General features: G+C 36.0%; 1 protein-coding gene across 1 annotated transcript in view; it reads left to right on the forward strand.

Moving 5' to 3' along the window:
* Nucleotides 1-22,538, forward strand: part of LOC145260308 (cytochrome P450 3A8-like) — a 61,902-nt gene that overhangs the window by 25,172 nt on the left and 14,192 nt on the right. Inside the window, exons 4-7 of the mRNA XM_080118196.1 lie at nt 947-1,043; nt 8,956-9,072; nt 9,756-9,844; nt 16,110-16,258. Of these exons, the coding sequence (XP_079974322.1) occupies nt 947-1,043; nt 8,956-9,072; nt 9,756-9,844; nt 16,110-16,258 (452 nt within the window). The remainder of the gene's footprint in view (nt 1-946; nt 1,044-8,955; nt 9,073-9,755; nt 9,845-16,109; nt 16,259-22,538) is intronic.

A 22,538-nucleotide genomic window follows, 5' to 3' on the forward strand; every position in this document is an offset into this window, starting at 1 on the left:
AATGCAGACGGGAAATTCGGGTCCCTCCCGACAACCAGGGTCCGAGATATTAGGCTTTCCTTGAATAAAAAAGATTGAAGCTTCAAATTCCATCTTGTTGTTCATTGATGAATATGTCTGCAGCAGTGCAGCACCCCACTCTCCAGCAAGATGGAAGTCCAGCGACCAAGAAGGCATCATCCGCTGACCAAGGCAATCAGGTATGTTCGCATTATATTGTTGCACATACACATCTCGGAAACTTCCCAAGGCAAAAGAAACTGTAGAAGAATAGCAAACACACACACACACACACACACACACACACACACACACACACACACACACACACACACACACATAACAGTGAACTGCACGTAAGGACACACGTTTATACGTAAGAACATGCACACCCACACGTATATGTAAGAACATGATGAACACACAGACCCGTAACAGAAATCGTAAAAACAAACGTAAAAGTAAACATTTAGAAATAATAAACAGCAATAAATAAGTAATAAGAAGCACACAACTCTCGTTACGGATACACATGCTCAAAGTCAGAAGAGAGAATAACGTCTGGTCGTGCTGTTAACTATTTGCCGACGTCTGGTCGTGCTGTTAACTATCTGCCGACGTCTGGTCGTGCTGTTAACTATCTGCCGACGTCTGGTCGTGCTGTTAACTATCTGCCGACGTCTGGTCGTGCTGTTAACTATCTGCCGACGTCTGGTCGTGCTGTTCTGACGTCTAGCCATGCTTTTTTCTGGCTGCGCTGTTAACTATCTGCCAATGTCTATATCTCTGTCCATTGACGTGTAACATTTTAGAATAATTTGGAAAACTTATAAAAACAAAAACTTGGTATTTTATTGTTTTTGTCCTTGTTTTTTTGTTTTGTTGTTATTTTTTTTTTTTTTTACTAATACGATGTGTGCTGCAATTTACTTTTATTAAATTTCAGTTTTTTTCTTGGACGATATCCTGGCATCATTGTCGCTGACCCAGAAATGCTAAGGCACATATTGGTCAAAGAATTCTCTGTATTCACAAATAGATCAGTAAGTATACCAAATAATCACTACTCCAGCATCTTTATGAAACGTTTCTTTTTCCATAACTTTAGTTGCCCGATTGTAAGATACGCTTAAATATGATACTATAATTCATGCAGATTACGGATTTATTATTATAGACAATTCTCTATTGATTATTACATTGAACAAAATATATAGAAGTGAGATCAAAATTATATATATATATATATATATATATATATATATATATATATATATATATATATAAGAAAGATATCAAAAAATTAAGAATAATTGAATTTCAACAAGGGTCGTTGATAGTGCTCAATCAAAGAGAGCAAATTATATATTTTTTAAATTTTTTATGTAAATACAGCCATATCTTGCTACGATGTGCAGACCGTTTCAATCATATTTGACTTCATCATGCAAGAAAAATTTAAATACAAAAATTAAAACGGTTCAAGACCCTTTTCAAATTTTGAGGAGAGAAAATATGTCATGACTGGCATAAAGCAAAGTTTTATGGGTTTGAATTAATTACAAAAATCGAATTTCCATTAAAGAAGGCGGGGTTTAAAAGGATAGTTTTAGGGAATAGTTAGAGAGAGTGATAAGAAGGGAAGGGTAATATAAAGATATAGGGGGGGGATACACTAAGAGGAAGAAAAGGAGAAGGGGGGTGACAACAGTTGGCATCTAACTAACGAAGATGTCAACGATATTAACAATATTATAATTTCAGGTCATTCAAAAGTGTTTCAACTGTAGAAAAAAGTTTCACTTAATTGGGTCATATTGTCTATCAATAAAACATGGCGTTTTTTGTTCGATTATTTATTTTTTAATTATCTTTTGTTTTGAAATTAACATTGACTTTTTCTAGTTATGTCCGATTGGATATTTATTTATTTAATTTATATCTTAATAAGTTAGAATATTTAAGCTTATCAAATAATAGTTATTTTAGCTTTTATTTCCATACATAGACATATACATATACATAGATACACACGCACATATAGACACGCACACAAATACACATGTATACAGATATACCTGCACGGACACACGCACATAAGCATATGGACATGTAGAAATTGTATTTGAATTTTTTATTAATGTATTATTATTATTATTTTTCAATATATATTAAGTGCAAAATAATTAAAAAAATATGATAGGAGAAAAACTTTCGAGAGTGGGTATTTATTTTATAGAGATTGTTATGTAACTGGTATTTTAGGTATATATAGTTGTTAGTGGTAAAATTAATTAATTAGATGACGAGCTAAACGAGTGTACTAGGTGTGTGGTTCATACACACACAAAAAAAATCGAGTATACATTGTAGTGGGGGTCAGAAATTTAAGCGAGATTAAATTTTCTCGCTGCAAACAAATAATAAAAAAAAAGAGAGGTGAGAATAAAACGAACGTCACCTCCTTCTGATTTAAATGCACTGCATTTATTTTTTAAACAACAAAAGGTAAATAAATGAACAGACAGGGTTGTTTTCTGTGTGAATGGTGACTGAGGTAAATGTTTTTTTTTATGTAAAGAAGAAAAAAGTTCTTTTTAAGGAAGAAAAGTAAAAAGGGTCAAGAGATTCCATTAGGGTAGCAAGTCCGTATCCATGTGGAGGAATTGTCGGGCGTACGCGTGTTTAACGTCCAACGCGGACGGGTCGACGTTGATGTCTACGCCATGCTGCTCAAAAGGTCGACTTACTCATTTTGGGTGCAAAATGCTCTTTTTATAGACCCAGACCGGCTCCAGAGAGCATTAGCTTCTGCTGATATTTTGGCACTTTAAAAATTCGTTAAAAAGATTATATTCTTAATTTTTTCATTGGCTTATTGTGTCACGTGAACTTCTTTCAGCTACGTCCGCCAAATATGTTATTTTCACTTTTGTTGCTTAGAGAAAAGTGTGTGGGCGTATTTGAAATTGTGCCGTTGCTGAGAGAATATATTTGTTTGCAAAATGCGCGGGGAAAATTGCAATGAATAATGGTTCGTTATTTGTGCGCGAGTGTGTGTGTGTGTCTGTAACTGTACAACATATACACAAACCCATATATATAAAACCACAAAGTATACCAATATTCATGCTTACACTTGCATATACATTTTTTTTTTACATAGGCATCACCACTTATCAAGGCCAAGAGGCCACTCGAGAATAAGGCTTAAAGAGTGTACAGTAGACAATTGGACAAAATAGTAATCGTTAGTAATGGAAATTTGGTAAATTTGTAAACTTACATGGAACAGCTCATCAAAAACTTATTTACGTTAGACTTGAACACAACCATATTGTAGTCAGCTGGAAAGCAGGAAAACAGAAGACAAATCCACAGGCGTGCAGTTCTAAGAAAGAAGCTTTGTTCATGGAATCTACGTTTAGGTTTAGGCACAGACAAAGAGTGGGGGTAATTATAGATAGTGTTTTCTGCTAGAAGGATGTTTCTTGTGAAAGTTTGGCGAGGGGGGACCATAGATTGGAGCTCAGTCAAGCACCTGCCATGAAAATAACGATAAAGCAGAGACAAACTATAATTATAAAAATACATATACATCCAAATCTATACATACTAAAACTATATATGCAATTACCCATACAACACATATACATATATATATATAAATATTAAATACATACATGTGTATATACAAATACACATACAAAACACATATATACATATATGCATATATATAAATACTCAATAAGCATATATATGTATATATGTGTTTTGTATGTGTACATGTGTATATATGTATTTGCCTGTGTATTGATGTTTATATATATGTGTATATGTGTTGTATTAATTTAAGTTTCTAAAAATAAAACACTATAGACGTTTTTTTTTTAGAAAAGACTTTCGAATAGTAAAGATTGCAGATGATTTTAAATGTATTTTAAGTTTCTTTAGAAAACCTTTGAAAATAATTTCGATATCAGAATCTGATAAGAATAAACTCTTTTTATGCATTAAAACATTAATAAACAAAAAATAACAAATAATAATAAGTAAATAATAACAATTATGAATAATAATAAAATGATAAAAAATAAAAATATATACATAGATGCTTAGGTAGATAAATGGTGTTCATAACACAAGATATATACGAACATATGGGTGTTTTTGTATATATGTATGTAATCTATATGTGTGTTTGTGTGTATATATCTAAATATACTAAAAGTTATAATAACTATTATTTAATAAACGTTAATGTATTAACTTATTAGGATACAAATTAATAATTGATTTGATACAACCACTAAGTATATTAAAATCCATAACTTTAATAAAACGATAGAATATCTGCATGCAGTATATTTGTATATTTTCGTATATGTGTATGTTTGTCTGCACATGCATATGCTGTTGCATGTGTGTATATGTATGTCGTATGAATTGATTTATATATATATATATATATATATATGTATGTGTATATGATGTTTGGTTGTATGTGGGTATACACATGTATATATACATGTATGTTCGTTTGTCAGGTCATGTCATATGCTGCTGGTACCATGTAACCCAGTACTACCTGCCTCATGGTCGGGTCACCGGCGACTAAACTGGTTCCCCCACTAGACTTGTTTGGTGAGGAGGGCGGCTAGTCTCCCTGAAGGATTAAAAACAAGACCTTCCAAAGGGCGAATGAACTCTTTTTCTGGGTCAACGGCCAACTAGCACCGTGTATATTTGCGTGTGTGTATATGTGTATTGGGGTGGAGAGGGCTCCCGTAAGCCGTGGTGAAGGCAACCTTTCTAGGAGAAGCAAATCTCTGATTTAAAAAACCATAAAGCGGAAGACCATTACCCGCATTAAGGTGGTCTGCAGTTTAATTTGTTGCTGGCTATCTTGCTCTTGCTTGTTGCTGGATCTCAATATTTTGAACCGAGAGAGAGACTTAGCTGTCGTACAAAGCTAAGACTCTGTAACATCATCTTTGTATAGATACTCTCTCAGGTATTTGGGCTCATGGATTTTAAATGTCTGAGGGAGTGGCACTCGTCTGACAAGACGTTGCAATCATCATGTTCGTTTTGTGTCAATATTTCTATGTATGTTTCTATGTATATGCCACGTGGATATACGTATATGTACGAATAATATAACTAATACTCCCATATAATTAAGTATCCCATTTATTTAAATCTACCACTAACAACTATCAAAGGAGTGAATACTGGCTTACAAGTGTGAGAATAAAATAAAACCACGCACACTCACAAGAGAAAACACAGCCCCATACTTCATGTTCAAACCAGTTGTGCTGTGAGTGTATGTGTTAAAGGACCTCCAAACGTTGTTTTCTGATGGCTGTCTGTCACTTCTTTGGTCTGACTTTTATAAAGCAGCATCTTCATTTCTGCTTAACAAATGGTTGGTTTAGAGTGAGATGATTACTGCTCATCAGATAATTTAAAATTCGTTTTTATGAAGTGAAATCTTTGCTTCCACTTAATATCTTGTAACAGACGTCCTCGCTGTTTGAAACGTAATCTCAAACTAACTTGATTTTAATAATCACCATTTGCACATGGCCTTTTACTCCTACGCTCACCCACACACAAAACGAAAAGATTAATTTGATTGGACATCCATCTGTGAGTGGGTTGGCATTCTAAAAATAATTCAGACTCGCGTTGTTGAAGATTGAACTGTGGCGAAATTGATAAAATCGGAGGTGTGCACACATGCACATTCCAGATGGATTTTGATCTACATTCTTGTGTCCCATAAAAATAACCTGAATTGTAATTATCACTGAAAAGAAAGAGAGGCTTACAATCCAGGTTGGAGAGTTAGAATTACGTAACGTAAAATAAAGAAAACTTAAATCTTTATAAGACACGGATAACATAAACAGAGCTGACCGTCGTCCAGTGTGAGTGACAAATTCTGCCGTCGCCTAACACACACACACACACACACACACACACACACACACACACACACACACACACACATCCTTACTACTAAACACAGTTATTATATTCTGTTCCGTCTCTCTCTTGTCAATGGCTAATAGTGAATATGCAAATAAACTTGTATGTTGACAAAATTTGTCTGTTGTTGTCCTCAAAATCAATAACAAAAGAATTGTCAGGTGTACATATAATTTCACAAGCATTTGAAAAGTGCAAACTAGAAAATTATATATACATTCAATAATGCAACAGCGTGATGCAATCACAACATCTTATCAGCAGGTAATTTGGTATATTGTCCAGGATTAGGAACATTACAATAAACAAAATGTCGTCATCTAATGACAGACAACTAACAAGATCGACTTTTTTTCAAAATAAACCTAAACTTCAATGACGATTTGTTTACATTTAAAAACAAAGATTTTACTTCAAATTTTGTACAAGTAGTCATTTTCAGAATAGATTAAAAAGGATGGACGTGCTTCTACAGAAATTGAACCTAACCAGATCTACTTTCTTACAATTGACCTACATAAAAACAAACTTTCGAATAGTTTAATCAAACTAAAAATTCTTATTCAAACTTTTCCTATTTTATTCTACCTTTTATCACATAAATCTATAAATGAAAAAAAAATGCAGATACAAAATCAGTCACGCAACAGCTTTTCATGCTATTCTGTACTTTCACCTAACAACTTGATCATACTGTTTTTTGTGCTTATGCTAAAGAACAAAAATGCTTTTACAGTTTTATTTGGATGGAAACCTTCTGCTGAATAAAACAATGGAATGCATCTAGTCTGGTGCAAAACAGCATCTGCTGTGGCGATATAGTTCAAAGCTGGAATTGGCTCTCTGGATTAAGGCCTGGGCGGATGATAAGGGAACCTAGGTTTGCCCAGTTACCCAGGTCCCCCTTTTGGTGTTGCAGACAAAATCCAACAACAAGCCAATATGATCGGAGTCAGCGCAGTTGCCAGAAAGGTGTTCATGGCTGACTGAGTGAACAACAGTTGTTAAGACACCCAGTGTTTACTGTGAGTAAACGCCAATAATCGCAAGTAACCACATCAAAGCAGCTGTCACCACCTAAACAGCAGTAATCTACTTGAAACCGCAGTACCTGTCATTGCCTGCCAGCACCTGTCAGTGTCATGAAGTCACAGTAGCCAACTTAAAAGAGCAGTGAACACCATGGATAATAGTGCCTGCCATTCAATGGCAATACCCAACAATTGAAGACAGGCAATTTCATTTCAAAGTGAACAGTGAAATGGGGCTCAACACTGGTCATGATTAATAGTGAACAATAATCAAATGCAAGTGACCATTTAAAAACGCCAATGACTGCCAGTGCTTGCGATTGAAGACAGACAATTTAATTACAGAGCAGTCCAATAGAAGCTGATACTGGGCATGGTCAACAGTGAATGCTAGGAAACAACAATGATAGTTGGAAAAGCAGTCAATGTCTACCAGTAAATGCAATTAACCACCTCAAAACAGCATTAACCTCCAGTAACCATCAGTGACCATCAGTGCCCACCACAGGCGTCCATACCCGGAAGATAAAGATAGACGATTTTGGTACAGACCAGTTCAATGGACGCTGACACTGACCAGTGGTTGCTAGTTGTAAAGGCAGTGAGTACCCACCAGTACCTGCAAGTAATCACCCTAAATCAGCTAGTAACCTCCAGTGCTGATAATTGAAGCTAGTGGCTTCTGTCATTACGCTACCACCCATGGGGTCAAATCCTTGTCATGGCTATCAATGTGAAATGACCTTTGACTCGGTCCCGGGACCAAGTGTGATCTGTCCTTGTTATGAAACGAAATGTGACCCTTTCCTTTGGTTCACACACGGTCAGTCTTCAACAGTGGTCCAGTGTTCTCTTACTCACTTCTTGAATAAAGTAGTGCTGGTCGTTCGCTGAAAAGTTAATAACTCAGGCAACAAGAGACAAAAATTGTTGTTTTTTTTTTTCCTAATCTAATTATTCAGTTCAAAAAATTTTTTACAATTTCTTTTTATAAGTTTTTGATAATTCTTTTCACAGTTTCTCGAAATTTCCAATTTTTCCCCAGTTGACAGGCGGTGACAGGCAGCAGGTAGGGGGAAGCATGACAAACTCAGCTTGGCGACTTCAAAAATTCAAAACTGACTGGCAAAATTTGCTTGCACAATGGCTTAAATAGTTGTGGATGTTGTGGGGTGTGAGGGATGTTGGGTCTCTCTTTTGGCCAATCATTTTGCTTCATCTCTCAATGGGGCTTTCTCTGGTTGGTTAATCAGCCAACATATCCCTGCATATTGATTATGGATCTTTCTCAAAAGAATTGTATGAATCATATTGTTCACACGACTTAGAGGTCAATCCCCACATCTGGCCTTAGATGAAGACAAAACATAACTGGTGTTGTTCTCGCAATTTCCTACACCTGCAATCAGCAAGTGATGGGTCATCATTAAATTTTAACTTGCTTTCGTATTTCATATATTAATTCTCGTCAGGTCATCCGCTGCTGTCTGGGAGAACTTTCACACCAAAAGCTTCAATCCAGTGCCAATTTCAGCTTTTAAGGGTGCTGCCCCCCCCAAAAAAAAGGTTGGGTCACATTCTGCTAGCTGCGACTGCTAGATAATGACTGGCAGTGGAAGTCAGATGATTTCATTTTGACCATAGCTGCTAGTGCCCGCTAATATCCAGGGCTGACAGCCGTAGTTTAATTTGTTTTCAGGGATAGGTCCTTTAACGATTCTGTTCTAGCTTTGTGTCATACTTCCAATGGGAACGCTGGTACACAAGTCTTGCTAGTTTACAATAAAGTAATTGAAAGAAAAAGAAAGTGGGGAGGGTGTAACAATGTGTGAAAGATAAATACATGTAATACATAATTAACTGATGATCCTCAAAATTTTGGAGAAATATGACGTAACTCTGCATTATTGTAATATTTTCTTTTCAGAAACTTTTGCCGGGGGATCAGATAACCTCTTTAATGGTACTTAACGCTCGGGATGCACACTGGAAATTCTTGCGGACTATGCTAACCCCAAACTTTACTGCCAAAAGATTGCGTGGGGTAAGTATGTGTTTGGGCCCAGAAGGATCACTAAGAAAGACTTGAATACAGATATGTTTTTTTTTGTTTTACTATTTTTTCATCCCAAACAAGGCACAGTGCTACTTTGTTGTAAGGGGCTACTATTTGGGACCAAATTTACAGGGACACTGTGTAGGGAGTTGAGCAGCGAGATGTCTGTTCACATTACACTTGAATGTCAGTACAGTTAGGGAAACAGAGACCTTGGAGGGAATTCCAAAGTCTAGCAGTTTGAGAGAAGAAACTATGAGAGTAGAAGGCTTACCAGCATCTAGGGATCTCTACAGTGTAGGGGTGAGATTTTGCTGCTTGTCTGGTTAGTTTAGGGTATTTACTTGTTAAGTGTTTTGTGTTCATCAGAGCACATTCCATTAAAATACTTGTAAAACAGGTACAGAGATGCAACATTTCATCGATGGGACAGAGGTTGAAGTTTGATTGCTAGTGCGGGACTTATTAGGTTGGGGGCTCTTTTTGAACCCTGTCTAAGAGTGAGCGGGTTTCGAAAAATTTAGATTTTCCAATCGATTCCCTTCCGTGCCAGATTAACCTCCAAAAAACCCATATCTCTTTCGTGTGGTAGCATTACTGATGCAATTACTAAATTTGCCAACATTTTCTTTCCTTTTTCGTTAAAGATCATAAAACTATGTTAATTACAGATGATACCTCTTATCCGCATGGCAATTTCGAACTTAGAGAAAAAGTGTGAGGCGTATGCAGAATCTGGTGAAGAAGTAAACATAACGTTGTAAGTATCCAATTCTTATCTAATATATAAACTTAAGTCTGTTGGATTTTCAAACTTAGACCTATATAGCAATGCAGTGGACAAATCGATATTTGATTCTGTTTGGCATTTTTCTTTTGTTGAACATTGGTGCATGTTATTAATAGAATTTTTTTTATTCAATTTATTTCTTTGAAAATACTAATATTTTTTGAGTGGAGGCCATGTTCCTTTTCAGTAGCAAATGTGAATTAAAGATGTAAATTACAGAAGTAAATTACAGAAGTGAATTACAGAAATAAATTACAGAAGTAAATTACAGAAGTAAATTACAGAAGTGAATTACAGAAGTAAATTACAGAAGTGAATTACAGAAGTGAATTACAGAAGTAAATTACAGATGCGAATTAGAGAAACAAATTACAGATGTAATTCATCTTTATGCTTCTTAACATAATTGCATCTAAAACCAAACTCCTATCTTTACATCATCAACTGGCCACTTTTAATGCATCTAAAACCAAGCTTCTATCTTTACATCATCAACGCTCTGATCCCCATCTGGCATCAATTGAAATGGATGGCTCCTGTCTAGGAGAAGCCCGATGTTTTGACAAGCTTCTGGGCTTGACCTTTACTCCTGATCTGAAATGGAACACATACATCAAGTCTGTTTCCAAGGTCGCTGGAAAGATGGTGGGATCCTTCTACCACTCCAGAAGATATCTCACTGCTGATGTAATTCTCTATCTATATAAAAGCCAAGTACGTCCAAGAATGGAATACTGCTGCCATATCTGGGCAGGAGCTGCTAAAAACAGCCTATCCTGCCTTGACAGAGTACAAAATAGACTTCGTGGCTTAGTGGGGGATGCCCTTTTTTCTTCCCTGCAACCTCTCTCCCATAGAAGAGACGTTGCGAGACTATCTTTGTTTTATCGTTATTTCCATGGCAGGTGCTCATCTGAGCTCCAATCTCTGGTCCCCCCTTGCCAATCTTTGAAAATACTAATATTTTTTGAGTGGAAGCCATGTTCCTTTTCAGTGGCAAATGTAAATTACAGATGTGAATTACAGATGTAAATTACAGATGTAATTCATCTTTATATAATTGAAAGTAATGTGAGAAGAATATCGAAAAGCCATAATATGACACCACGAAAGGGATATATATCGTTGAAGTAGCTGAGCCGTCTTGCTTCAGTTTGAGTAATAAATTTAGTAAGTCGTCATACAAGTGTCGAAGCGGGTGTTCCTAGCACGAAGCCTGCGTACCTTTCAACATCTCTCTTAAGCCAGTATTTATAGCTAATTCAGCCAATTACAATCATGCAGATGTACTCATATCCATTGCATCAACTGACAACATGATGAGAGAAGGGAAATCATCTATGCGTAGAAGATGAAGCAAAAATTATAGGCAGACGAACAGTGAAGAGTAAAACGACTGAAAGACTGAAAATAACATGATATATGTATGTATGTATGTATGTATGTATGCATGCATGCATACATACATACATACATACATACATGCATGTATGTATGTATGTATGTATGTATGTATGTATGTATGTATGCATGTAAAATAGCAGTGCATATACTATGTAGACATGTAAAATAGCAGTGCATATACTATGTATGTATGTATGCCTAAAACTTTCGACAACGGCAACGGATTTTCACGAGATTGGTATTATTTTGAAGCTCGACCCTTCGGACGACAAATATAAAAAAATTGGCAAAAAACATTAATTCCTTCACCCTCAACTGGGCACTTTTCTACAAGGAGGGGTTGCTGTTTTCGCCAATGTTTTCGAAAGTCATTCCCTCTTTTCGATTGACTAGCCTTAATTTAAACCTTTGCCACTTCCAGTTTGGCGACGGCTACAATGGAAAAGACGTCACTTTATTTTCACGTCCTTTTCCTCTTTTGCGATACGGGTTTGAGCCTGTCTGCCTACTATCACTTTTTTATTTTGCTGAACACATACCTCCAAACACCCGGGAAACACCGGGCACCCAAGCTAGACTTCTATTATATAAAGGGCAAAATGGGCACAAGCGTTTGTGTTTGTCCACGAAAGCCTTTTTGCGTCGATTAGATTCCACAAGACGTTTTCACATACTTCCCAGATTGTAATATCTCGCATTCGCAAATGGACATTGTTTGTTTGTCTTTTTCGTATAAATAAAGCGAAACTTATTGGAACACAACTGCCTGGCCTTCGGGCTGGGTAGTATCTGTTCTGTAATTGGTCCTTGGTCAATGTAGGAAAAACCCTTCATAGTGAGACAATTACTATTTATTTGGATACTGCCGGAGTGCCCCCTTTTGGGGGGGGGGGCTGGTCCCCCCCCCCCCCACATTAAAAATGACCTAGTGTCTAATTTTTTTTTTTGTGAGAGGTTTGGAAGCAATGTCATTTCTGCAAGTCATCTTGACTATATTAAATTTGAATGCTTTAAACTTCCGGTCGTGTCATGGAGTAGCGGTAAGACGTCAGATTTTCTTTCACTTTCTATTCTGCCTTTGCATCATGGGTTCAAGCCTGCCTGCCTACTACCACTTTTTTTTTTTTTTGCTCAGCACACACCTCCAAACACTTGCGCAACGTGGGCGCCTAGGCTAGTTCATTATAAATAATAGTTAATAATAATCATTAAAAAATATATATACATAAGTGAAAATTTGGAATTAAATTCCTTGAAGTAATCTCCTCCAGCTGCAATACACTTGTTGTACCGTTCCAGCAACTTCTGGAAGGCCCTATGGAAATCCTCTTGTATGAGCATGTCAATGACCCTTGTCACAGCCTCTTTCATCTCCTCAATTGTCTCATAACAAGAGCCTCTAAGATTTTCCTTGAACTTAGACAATAATAAAAACCATAGGGAGCAAGGTGTTGACTATAGGGATGTGAGGAATTGTTTTGATATCCATCTTGGTTAAATAGTCTGTGAACTTCTGTGAACAACCTTCGGACAAACTTTGTATAAATCTTCTGAATCTTCAATTCCTTGTGAATAATTATGTACAGTTCCCACGCTGACATCAAACTGTGCACTTATTGTCTCTATAGATGCACGACGGTCCCTATCCATGAAATTCTTTATTTGGCCAATCAATTCTGATCTTCTGACTTTCTTACTCCTCCCATACTTCTCATAATTTCTCACAGACTCTCTGCCTTTCTTGAATCTCTTATGCCACTCACAAACTGATGCTCGATTCATGCAGGATGGTCCAAAAGCAGTCTGAAGCATTCTATACGTTTCTGTTGCATTGTTGCAAGTTTAAAACAGAATTTTATTGCATATCGTTCTTCTAAACGTCCAGATTGCATTTTTGAAATTCACCAGCTGTTATAATCAGGCTTTAGTAGGGTGTATTCCAATTCCTGCTGTAGCTGTTCATTTGGACCTGAAATCATAAAAATTGGTCAGTCATCTCTAAAGATGTATAGCAATAACATACTTAATTATCAAGAGTCTATGATAATTTTAAATGCCTATACAAAAAAGTCCGAAAACTTATTGAAAATACCTCGTATCATGTGAAGGTTGCCAACATCCCAAAGTGAAAGTGTTTCTGTGGAATTAACTGAATTTGAACTTGGCACATCTAAGTTATAAGTCAGTGTTATTAACCACTTAATCACCATCACCTCCCACCTGTTGATATTTGCATCTTTGGCCACTTTGAACGGCTTTTGTTATTTGTATAGAAATGGCATTACAATTTCAGATCTGATTTCAACTAAATGTAAAAGTAAGCTAACGTGCTTCCTAACTTTTGGCTTAGTGCTACCGGAAGCGGTGACAAGGCAAATCAGTTCCTTCACTTTTATTGCTCTTCAGCATTTCTATTGTGAAACGATTTATTGAAATAAAATGTAAGAAACTGACATCACTGAAAAGTATGCAATAAAAATTAACAAAAACACACATAAAAAATAACACAATTAGTTTTTTTTGCACTTTTAATAACAAATAAAAAAGTAAAACATTTTATTTGAAATTTTATAAGAAATATATTTATGAAATTATAAAAATATATTTTTTTAATTTAAAAAATAAGTTTTTATTTGAATTTATATAATATATATATGTTCATGAAAATATAAACATAAAATTATTGAAATCAAAATAACAAATGAAATTATTGACATTAAAATAACAAATGAAATTATTGACATTAAAATAACAAAATTTCAAACATCATATAAAAATGTTTCCAGTTCTGAAAGTTTTAAAAGATTTAAATTTTTTTTTCAATAATTCTTTAAACAAAATAAAACTAATTTCCATAATTCTTAACTAAAATAAGACTGAAAAAACTTTTCAATGATTATCTAATCTAGAAAAGGCAAAATGGGTGCGCACGTTTGTACATGTTCACAAAAGGGTTTTTTCATCGGGGTTCTTGTGTTGGTTACATTCCAGAAGTTTTCTAATACTTCCGAGAGCATAATATCTTAGATTTGCAAACAGACATCGTCTCTATCTATTTTTGATTGAGTTTTAAAAAATTCCCTTGTTTCGAATGTTTGTTTGTCTTTTTTTTATAAATAAAGCAAAACTAATCGAAACAAGCACAAATGCCTGGCCTTCAGGCTGGGTAGTATCTGTTCTGTAATTGGTCTTTGGTCAATGTAGGGGAAACCCTTCATACTGAGACAATTACTATTTATTTGGATACTGTCAGAATGCTCCCTTTTTGGGAGAAGCTATTTTTACCCCCCACATTAAAAACGACCTTCGTGGGAGGTTTAAAAGCAACGCTATTTCTGCAAGTCATCTTTTAGATTGATGACTTTAAATTTGAATGCTATACACTTCCGGTTGCGTCATGGCATAGGGGTAAGACGTCAGGTTTTCTTTAACTTTTTTTCCACCTTCGAGTTTGAGACTGCCTGCCTACTACCACTTTTTTTTTATTTTTGTACTCAACATGCACCTCCAAACACTCGGGCAACGCCGAGCACCCCCCACTAGTTAAATAATGAAAAAGAACAATCGGAAAAACGTTATAAAAAAGAGGAGATATTGGCGTGAGAGAAAAAAGCGAAGGAACTGATTTGCCTTATCATTGCTTCCAGTAGCAGCCACGCCAGAAGTTAGGAAGTATGTGTTAGCCTACTATAATCCAACTAAATTTCCAGAAACTATTAATGCCATCCTTAGGAAGGTTGTTCATCAATTGACATAAGAAATACCAACTTTTGTGGGTGTTTGCTATGTATTTTTCAAGTTTTAGCTGAATAGTAAGCAAAATAACCTAAATGCAATAGGTAAGTAAAAAATAATACAGTGAAAAATAATGTTTCGGTAGGTAACCTTTCTATATTAAAATGTATATACTATTAAAAATGTATGGTGCTTTGAGAGTTTTCTCATGCACAAATAGAAATGTGTGATTTGTTGACAAAGGAATAGTAAGAGTACACATTACTAATTGTGCATTGAATGCATAGTCCAATGCTTTGTTTGCTGTACCTGATTCTAACAAAGGTCCATGCAAAATTTAAGACAGATCAGTCAGATAAACAAACAAAGACAAATATAATATAAATTTGATCGATTATGCAAATTATTCTAAGACAATCGATAATAAGAGAGCAAGAAAGAGAAAAAGAGACACAGAGGGTTAGGGTTAGAAAAAGAGACACAGAGGGTGTAATTTCAATTAGGATGCTACTTGTTTGGGATATCTAACTTTTATATTTCACTGGCTTTGCAAACTCTAGTTTCCTGATTCAAACAGTCTAACCCAAGCCCTATGCTGACATGTGACATTTTTTCTATTGACCTTTCATAGAAATGTTTATACATGCTATCAAATATGCCATAATACTTAATTCGCTGCATCTTATCATCACAAGAGTCCATACAGAATTTCAGCCAAATCGGCTCAGTAGTTTCCATGAAAAGTGGAACTTAAATACTAATCATTATAAATCCCTATTACTCCCTAATGATGTATCGAACTGATACCATAATACTTAGTTTGCTGCACCTTATGTCCATATAAAATTTCAGCCAGATCGACCTTGTAGTTTTATGATGGCAATACCCAAGTTCGAATCTCACGTAAGTTTAAATGATTTTTTTTTTTTAGCTGTATACGTTTTATAAATCGAAAGAAATTAACATAAACATTGCATAAATAATTTTTTCAACTAAGTGATTTTTTTTTTATGATAATCCGTAAAAAAAATGCGCATGATGTTAAACCAAATACGATAATGCTATTGCTATTACAAATCTTTTTAATTTATTTCAGATTATTTGGAGGTTATACGATGGACGTGATTGCTTCAACTTCATTTGGAATCAAAGTTGATTCACAAAATGATTCGGAAAACATCTTTGCCAAAAATGCCAGAAAAATCTTTCAGACGAACAGGCTAAATATTTTGTTTATGGTAAATTGTGAGTTTTACTCTTCTCTCACTCATAACTATTTTTGGTTCTTCTTGACATTTTTTTTTTATTTATTTTTTTTGTTTATTTTATTTTATTTTTTTTTTTGTGCATTCAAAACGTGTTCTTATACAACAGTTTCCATATTACTTTACACAGTCCTTCATATTATTAAATACTTATTATCACAACCTGTGAATCATGACCCCATTTGGGGGCACAACTCACAGGTTGGGAACTACTACTTTAGACATTCTTTCATATTATTAAACTCTGAAATCTTTTAAGCTGCGTTGGGTTAAGGTTAGTAGAAAAGACAGGGTCGCGTTGTATGGTCATTTTCTTCACATTGTTGACTTGTGGTAACATTTGCACATTCGACAACATAAATTAATGAAAATAGATATTGAGTTAATTTATTTACAACTGTAGACTGTATTTAAAATGAATAAAAAATATTTATACATTTTTATACGGACAGTACCTTTTAGTAGAAAATGTATAAGACCAATATGTGTGTACGTGCACGTTTGTTGATCCTTACGATCATGAGTGGACTGAGATTAACATATTTTGTTTAATGTGGTTACAGAGTTAATTCAGTGATTGTACCATTTAGTTGTTCACAATTTTTGCAATATTTAGCTTACTTCTATAAGGCTGTATTGGTCACAGTAGTTCTTTCATTACCGTGTTGGTTTGCATGTGTAACCAAACTCGGAACGCGTGAGGCACATTCATCAGTGTTGTGTGCCACAGGAAAAAGAAAGAGAGAGAGAGAAAGAAAGAGTGAGGGAGAGAGATGGAAGAGGAAGTTAATATCACCACCTGGGCTGAAACAGGCAACTGCTGAAAATAAGGGGCGATAACCGTATATGTCTCACACTGAAAGTATTGTGCATTGTGTGCATGTGTTCGCTATGCAGGAAACTACAGACTAGTATTTAACTACTGTGTCTCTTCAGACTTGATGTGACATTTACCCAGAATGGGTTGAATTGGCTCCTCCCATAGAACACACATCAGCCAGAACATTGTGCAAATAACTCCCAGGATGAGAATAGTAGTCCGAATAATTCAAATAATACAAGTTCTTTAGCTGCAGATAATTCTTTGCAATTTAGAGATACAAGGTGTTGAGACACTTGTAGTCTGTCTAAACTGTACGAACGAACTGACTAAACCAAGATGGCCGACTCCTATTTATATCACCACAAGCAAGGGAGGTAACCATGTAACTGAAGCAAGTGAGGTAACCAATGTCTACATTAACATTGCTGCTGTCCTCAAGTGAATAATTTATTTCTGATTTAACAAGTCCCTTAGAAGCTCAGACGAAGCTCCTGCCTTGGTCAAACAATCAGAGACCTGATCACAACCCTTGATCCATTCTATCTGTATCTCTCCTCTACTCTTCATTTCCTTCAGCCTTGCTACATCTATTCTCAATCGTCGATCGCTTACCAGATTGTTGGAATTCAATGTCTCCACAAGTGATGCATTATCTGTCTTGCAGAGAACGTCTGGCAATTTAGATAACTGAAATACCTCTTGTATCATAACCGCAGTCAAAACACCAGCATCAGCTCCCTCATTCAGAGCAAGAGTCTCTGAGGCCAATGGGCTTTTTGTCACTCTGTCCAATTTCTTTGACGCCCAACACATGGGGGCCATTTTGTCAGTACTTCCTCCAATAAAGACAACAAAACCACCCTGTGAAGATCCATCTTCCAGACTGGCATAAGAGGCATCAGTATAACACAAAATGTGTAAATCTGAGGGCTTTCCCAATTTTGGAAATGTTATAGAACCCTTCTTGGATTTCAATTTTGATAAGGCTTTATTCGCCTCAAATAAGGCTTTTACTTTGGGATGCTTTCCAGTGTTGCTCATTTTACACACATCAAAAGCTATATCAGGGCGTGTTTGAGTTGAAACCCACATCATCTGACCTGCAAGTCTCTTCAACTCATGCTTTTCTTCTTCATTCAGTTCATCATTTTTCCTCAGTATCCTCCCTTTGCTTATTTCTATTGGAGATATGGAAGATACATATAGATCTTGTTCTACAGTGATCCCATTTTCCTGTTGATTAACATTCAGTCCAACATATTTGAATGTTCCACTTTCATGAGATCCCACCTTAAATTTTTCTTTCAATGTTGCAATCACATCCCTTTCAAACTCTGTGTTTCCACAGAAAACAAAATCATCCACGTGCATAGCAAGAATTCCAGTCAAATTTCCTTTAATATCATGCCACAAAAACAATGCATTATCATAAGCACTTGCTACTCCTTTTAATTCAATCAAAGCCTGAGTAACTCTCTTGTACCATGCCCGTGGAGCATCATTCAATCCATAGATGCATCTTTTTAATTTCCACACTTGAGATTTAGGACAAACATCAGATGGTGGCCTCAGGTACACATCTCTCTCTAAAATACCACCTTGCAAAAAGGCTGAGGTAAAATCTATGGTCTGCAGCATCCAATTCTTTATTGATGCGGTTAGCATGACCATTCGCATAGCTTCACGGCTACATGTTGGGGAGTCCGTTTTCAGATTACTATTTTCTTCATAGCCTCGTGCTACAAGGCGAGCTTTCATTGTTTTCTGATTATCCTTGAATTTTTCAGTAATCACCCATCTTGTGGATATTGTTTTTTGACCTGTGTATGGCACACATTCAAATACTTCATAGGTGTTCATGTTTTTTATTTCTTTATGCTTGGCATCCATTACAGCTTTCGACTGCTCTTGTTCAGCGGTGAGCAGGACTACATTTTCCTGTTCAGTATATTGGGGCACTTCTCTCCAATGATCAATATGATTCCAGTTGATACAAACTTGATCCTCGTTTTCATCCTCAGGTTCTATATTGATCCAATGACTATATTTGCCAGTTGATTTAGGCTGTACTGACATAACCTTTCCTTTCTTCCACTCCCCACTTCCATTTATTTTATAAGTTATGGTCTTATTTCGGCCAGGTTTTTCAGTCTTATCTCTTAAACTGGTAGAACTATCAACAACTTCTTCTCTGTCTATATCTTCACTTTCTACCACTTCATTCTGCAACTCCTCCTCCTCAACTGAAAGGTATTCATTCTTCCCTTCTGTAGTGTTTCCCAGCATTTCAGCTTTTTTTGTTCTTTTTTCGTTGTTTTTATTCACTTTCATCAATTGGCACGGATGCATCCTATAAAATGCTCCGCCATGTCTGATTAAGACAAACTGGCCTTCTCTGCCTAACACTTTTGCTGGACCATGCCATCCTTTAAAACCCTGCCTCCGATAATAGATTTGGTCTCCGGTAGCATAATCTTCATCAGCATAAGTTCTGACATTAGACCTGAGAGCTCTCCTAATTCTCTCACTGGACTCAGCTTCCAAAAAGTTTCTCCTTGCACTATGGAGAGCATTTAAATTTTTTCTCACCATGTCACTTGTAGTAGAGGACTCCATAGCAGGTAACTGGTCTGTCAGAATTGAGGGTGTATTTACATTGAAACCGAATACAAGTTCATTTGGACTGTGTCCAGAGTAATTGAGGAGGGCATTTTTTGCACAAATAGCCCATGCCAAGGCAATTTCAGGTTCACACTTCTCATCGTCAATTGTTTTTTTCATTGCCTCAGCAACTATCAAATTATGACGTTCTACAGTACCGTTGCTGAATGGACTTTCTGCGGCAGTAGTACAGGTCTCTATGTTGAGTTTTTCATTCATCTGTCTATAGTGTTCATTGTTGAATTCACCCCCATTATCACTCAGAAAACGAACAGGAGATCCGAAATAGGTAATCCACATCATAAAGATGTTTTTGATGATCTCCTCCTTCTTCTTTGTTTTGATCAATGTTGCCGCTGAATACCTGGTAGCGGCATCAATGAGATGTAGTATCCACACCTCATTGTGGATGAACTCTTTCAAATCCATGCAAACTGTGTGATTAAATCTATTGCCAAGAGGCAATCCCACAACCGGTCGCGGTGGAGCTTTTTTAAATCTAAGGCAAATTTGACAGTTTTCACAAACCTCCTCAATCGCCTTTATAAATTCCTTGTCATTGAATTTGCCACTTTTTTTAACCAAGGAAACAAGTTTTTCCTTCGAGGCATGAGCAAACTGCCGATGAAGTTTTTCTGCTTTTTTTTTTTTTTCTGTGAAAGAACACTGACCAAAATTCTGAACATGTAATACAATGTTCTTAGTACCACTATGATCCAACAACTTATTTGTTAAGGGGAGACAATAGTGCCCTGAAGTTGTGGTCTTTAGTTCAATACATTTATCAAAAATCCAGCACATATCTTTCCGGAAATCTAGCACTATTCCTGCTGTCTTCATTGATTTGTGACTTAATAGAAGAGGCAAGTCGTTTTTCACAATATCTGCTTCGATATAAACTCTTATACCTCCGAGTGTAACCGGAAATTTAGCAACTTTAATTGCTGTGACAGCCACTCCATCACCAAAACAAAAACTCCGGTCTGAGTTCGTATACTTCACTAGTTGCAGGTCACTTTCATTTAAAGTATCTAAATAAACATCAAGCCACACTTCGCCAGCCAGTGTGCGAGTACAAGCAGAATCCAAGACTGCCATTCCAAATGTTTCCTTTACAAGATTTGAGATTTTTTCATTTGTACTGTTCAAATAAATATTTTCTTGAATGAACAATGTAATGTGTATTTGTTCTGTCGCTTCCGTAAACCTGGGCGTATTTCTAGGACACTCTCTAATTAGATGGTTCGGAGACTGACATTTGTAACACAACAACACGTTTCCACTTCGGTCACATGGATTAGATTGTCCTCGACGAAAACGCCTTTTGTTGTTACCCGGTTTAGAATAATTATAGTTGACGATTTCGGGCTCTGATTTCACTGCCGGTACATTTTCATCACGATAAATGTCACCAAATACTTTCTTTATCGATTCCTTCATGTTTTGATACGTCAAAACAGAACACGTTGTCCGCGCTAATTTTTCGTTCTCTTCCGATATGTTAACCGCGTTCAAAACAAGAAAAGCTTGCACTCCTTCCGGTAGAATAATGTAGAATTTTTTTAATCTTTGGTACAAAAACTCATAACGAACAAGAAAGTCATTTATACTGGTACCTGACGATCTTTTATAAGTGTAAAATTCCTTAAAAGTCATGTAAGCGCGCGTGTGTTCATCCTTTAAATATATGTCATCCAGTTTCTTTATTAAGATCTTCAAGCCATCTCGTCCGCCGATGTCACTTGTTGGCAATTCACGGACACATTCTCTAATATTCGGTGGTAGCGTCAAAAACACTGCTGGCCCTTTTTTTTCCTCAGAAAGATCCGTGAACAACGACCACATTTCAACGTCTTGTTTCCAGTTCTCGTAAACATCCTCCCCCTCCAACAATGGAGGTTGTTTGTTCGAAGTTGCCATATCCGATATCCGATCTGTCTAGTGCTACAGACAAGCTGTACAAAAAAAAAAAAAATTTTTTTTTTTTTTTTTTTTTTTTTTTTTTTCGTTTTGTCGCACACAGAGGGATATCTCTGCTACCATTTGTTGAGACACTTGTAGTCTGTCTAAACTGTACGAACGAGCTGACTAAACCAAGATGGCCGACTTCTATTTATATCACCACAAGCAAGGGAGGTAACCATGTAACTGAAGCAAGGGAGGTAACCAATGTCTACATTAACACAAGGTTCTTGAATTGAAAACCATGTTTAATTTCAGAAGAATTTCTGATAGGTAGCCATGTAGAAGTCTTGGAGATAAAGAGTTTTCGGTGGGTAGCTGTTCTGTATGACACTTTAAAATTTTGCAGGCAAAGAGCAAAAGATCTTTCTCTTGTGGACATGAAAAAATTATGTACAGAAATGCTAAAAGATTCAATATTTTTAGAGAGCAATTCTGGTTTCTGATTGGTTGCTAGCAGAATGTGACTCCATTTGATTGGTTAGTTCCTATCACCAGAGTCTATAAGTAGAACCTTCCAACTTTCTTTAACCACAAAAAAAAAATATTGCAACAGAGGCTTATTGAAGGTGGATTCTTTTCACATCGGACAGGTAAAGTCCCGACATTCATTGAGATTCCGAATATTGCTCTCTATTGGCTCAGTTTTAAGTTGGCAAAAGACAAATCTGACAAAATCCTGGTTTATTTCAAAATGGTCGTCTGCCATCTTTGATTCAATATTTCATAAAACTTGAAAATCTTAAATGAAAAAAAAACTACTTTTGTATTTGGATTCTCCTCACCTTCAGTGTTATTTTCACATTTTGTTTGA

Source organism: Euprymna scolopes, chromosome 36, assembly GCF_053919585.1.
Source record: "Euprymna scolopes isolate OS-2025 chromosome 36, ASM5391958v1, whole genome shotgun sequence".
Lineage (NCBI taxonomy): Eukaryota > Metazoa > Mollusca > Cephalopoda > Sepiida > Sepiolidae > Euprymna > Euprymna scolopes.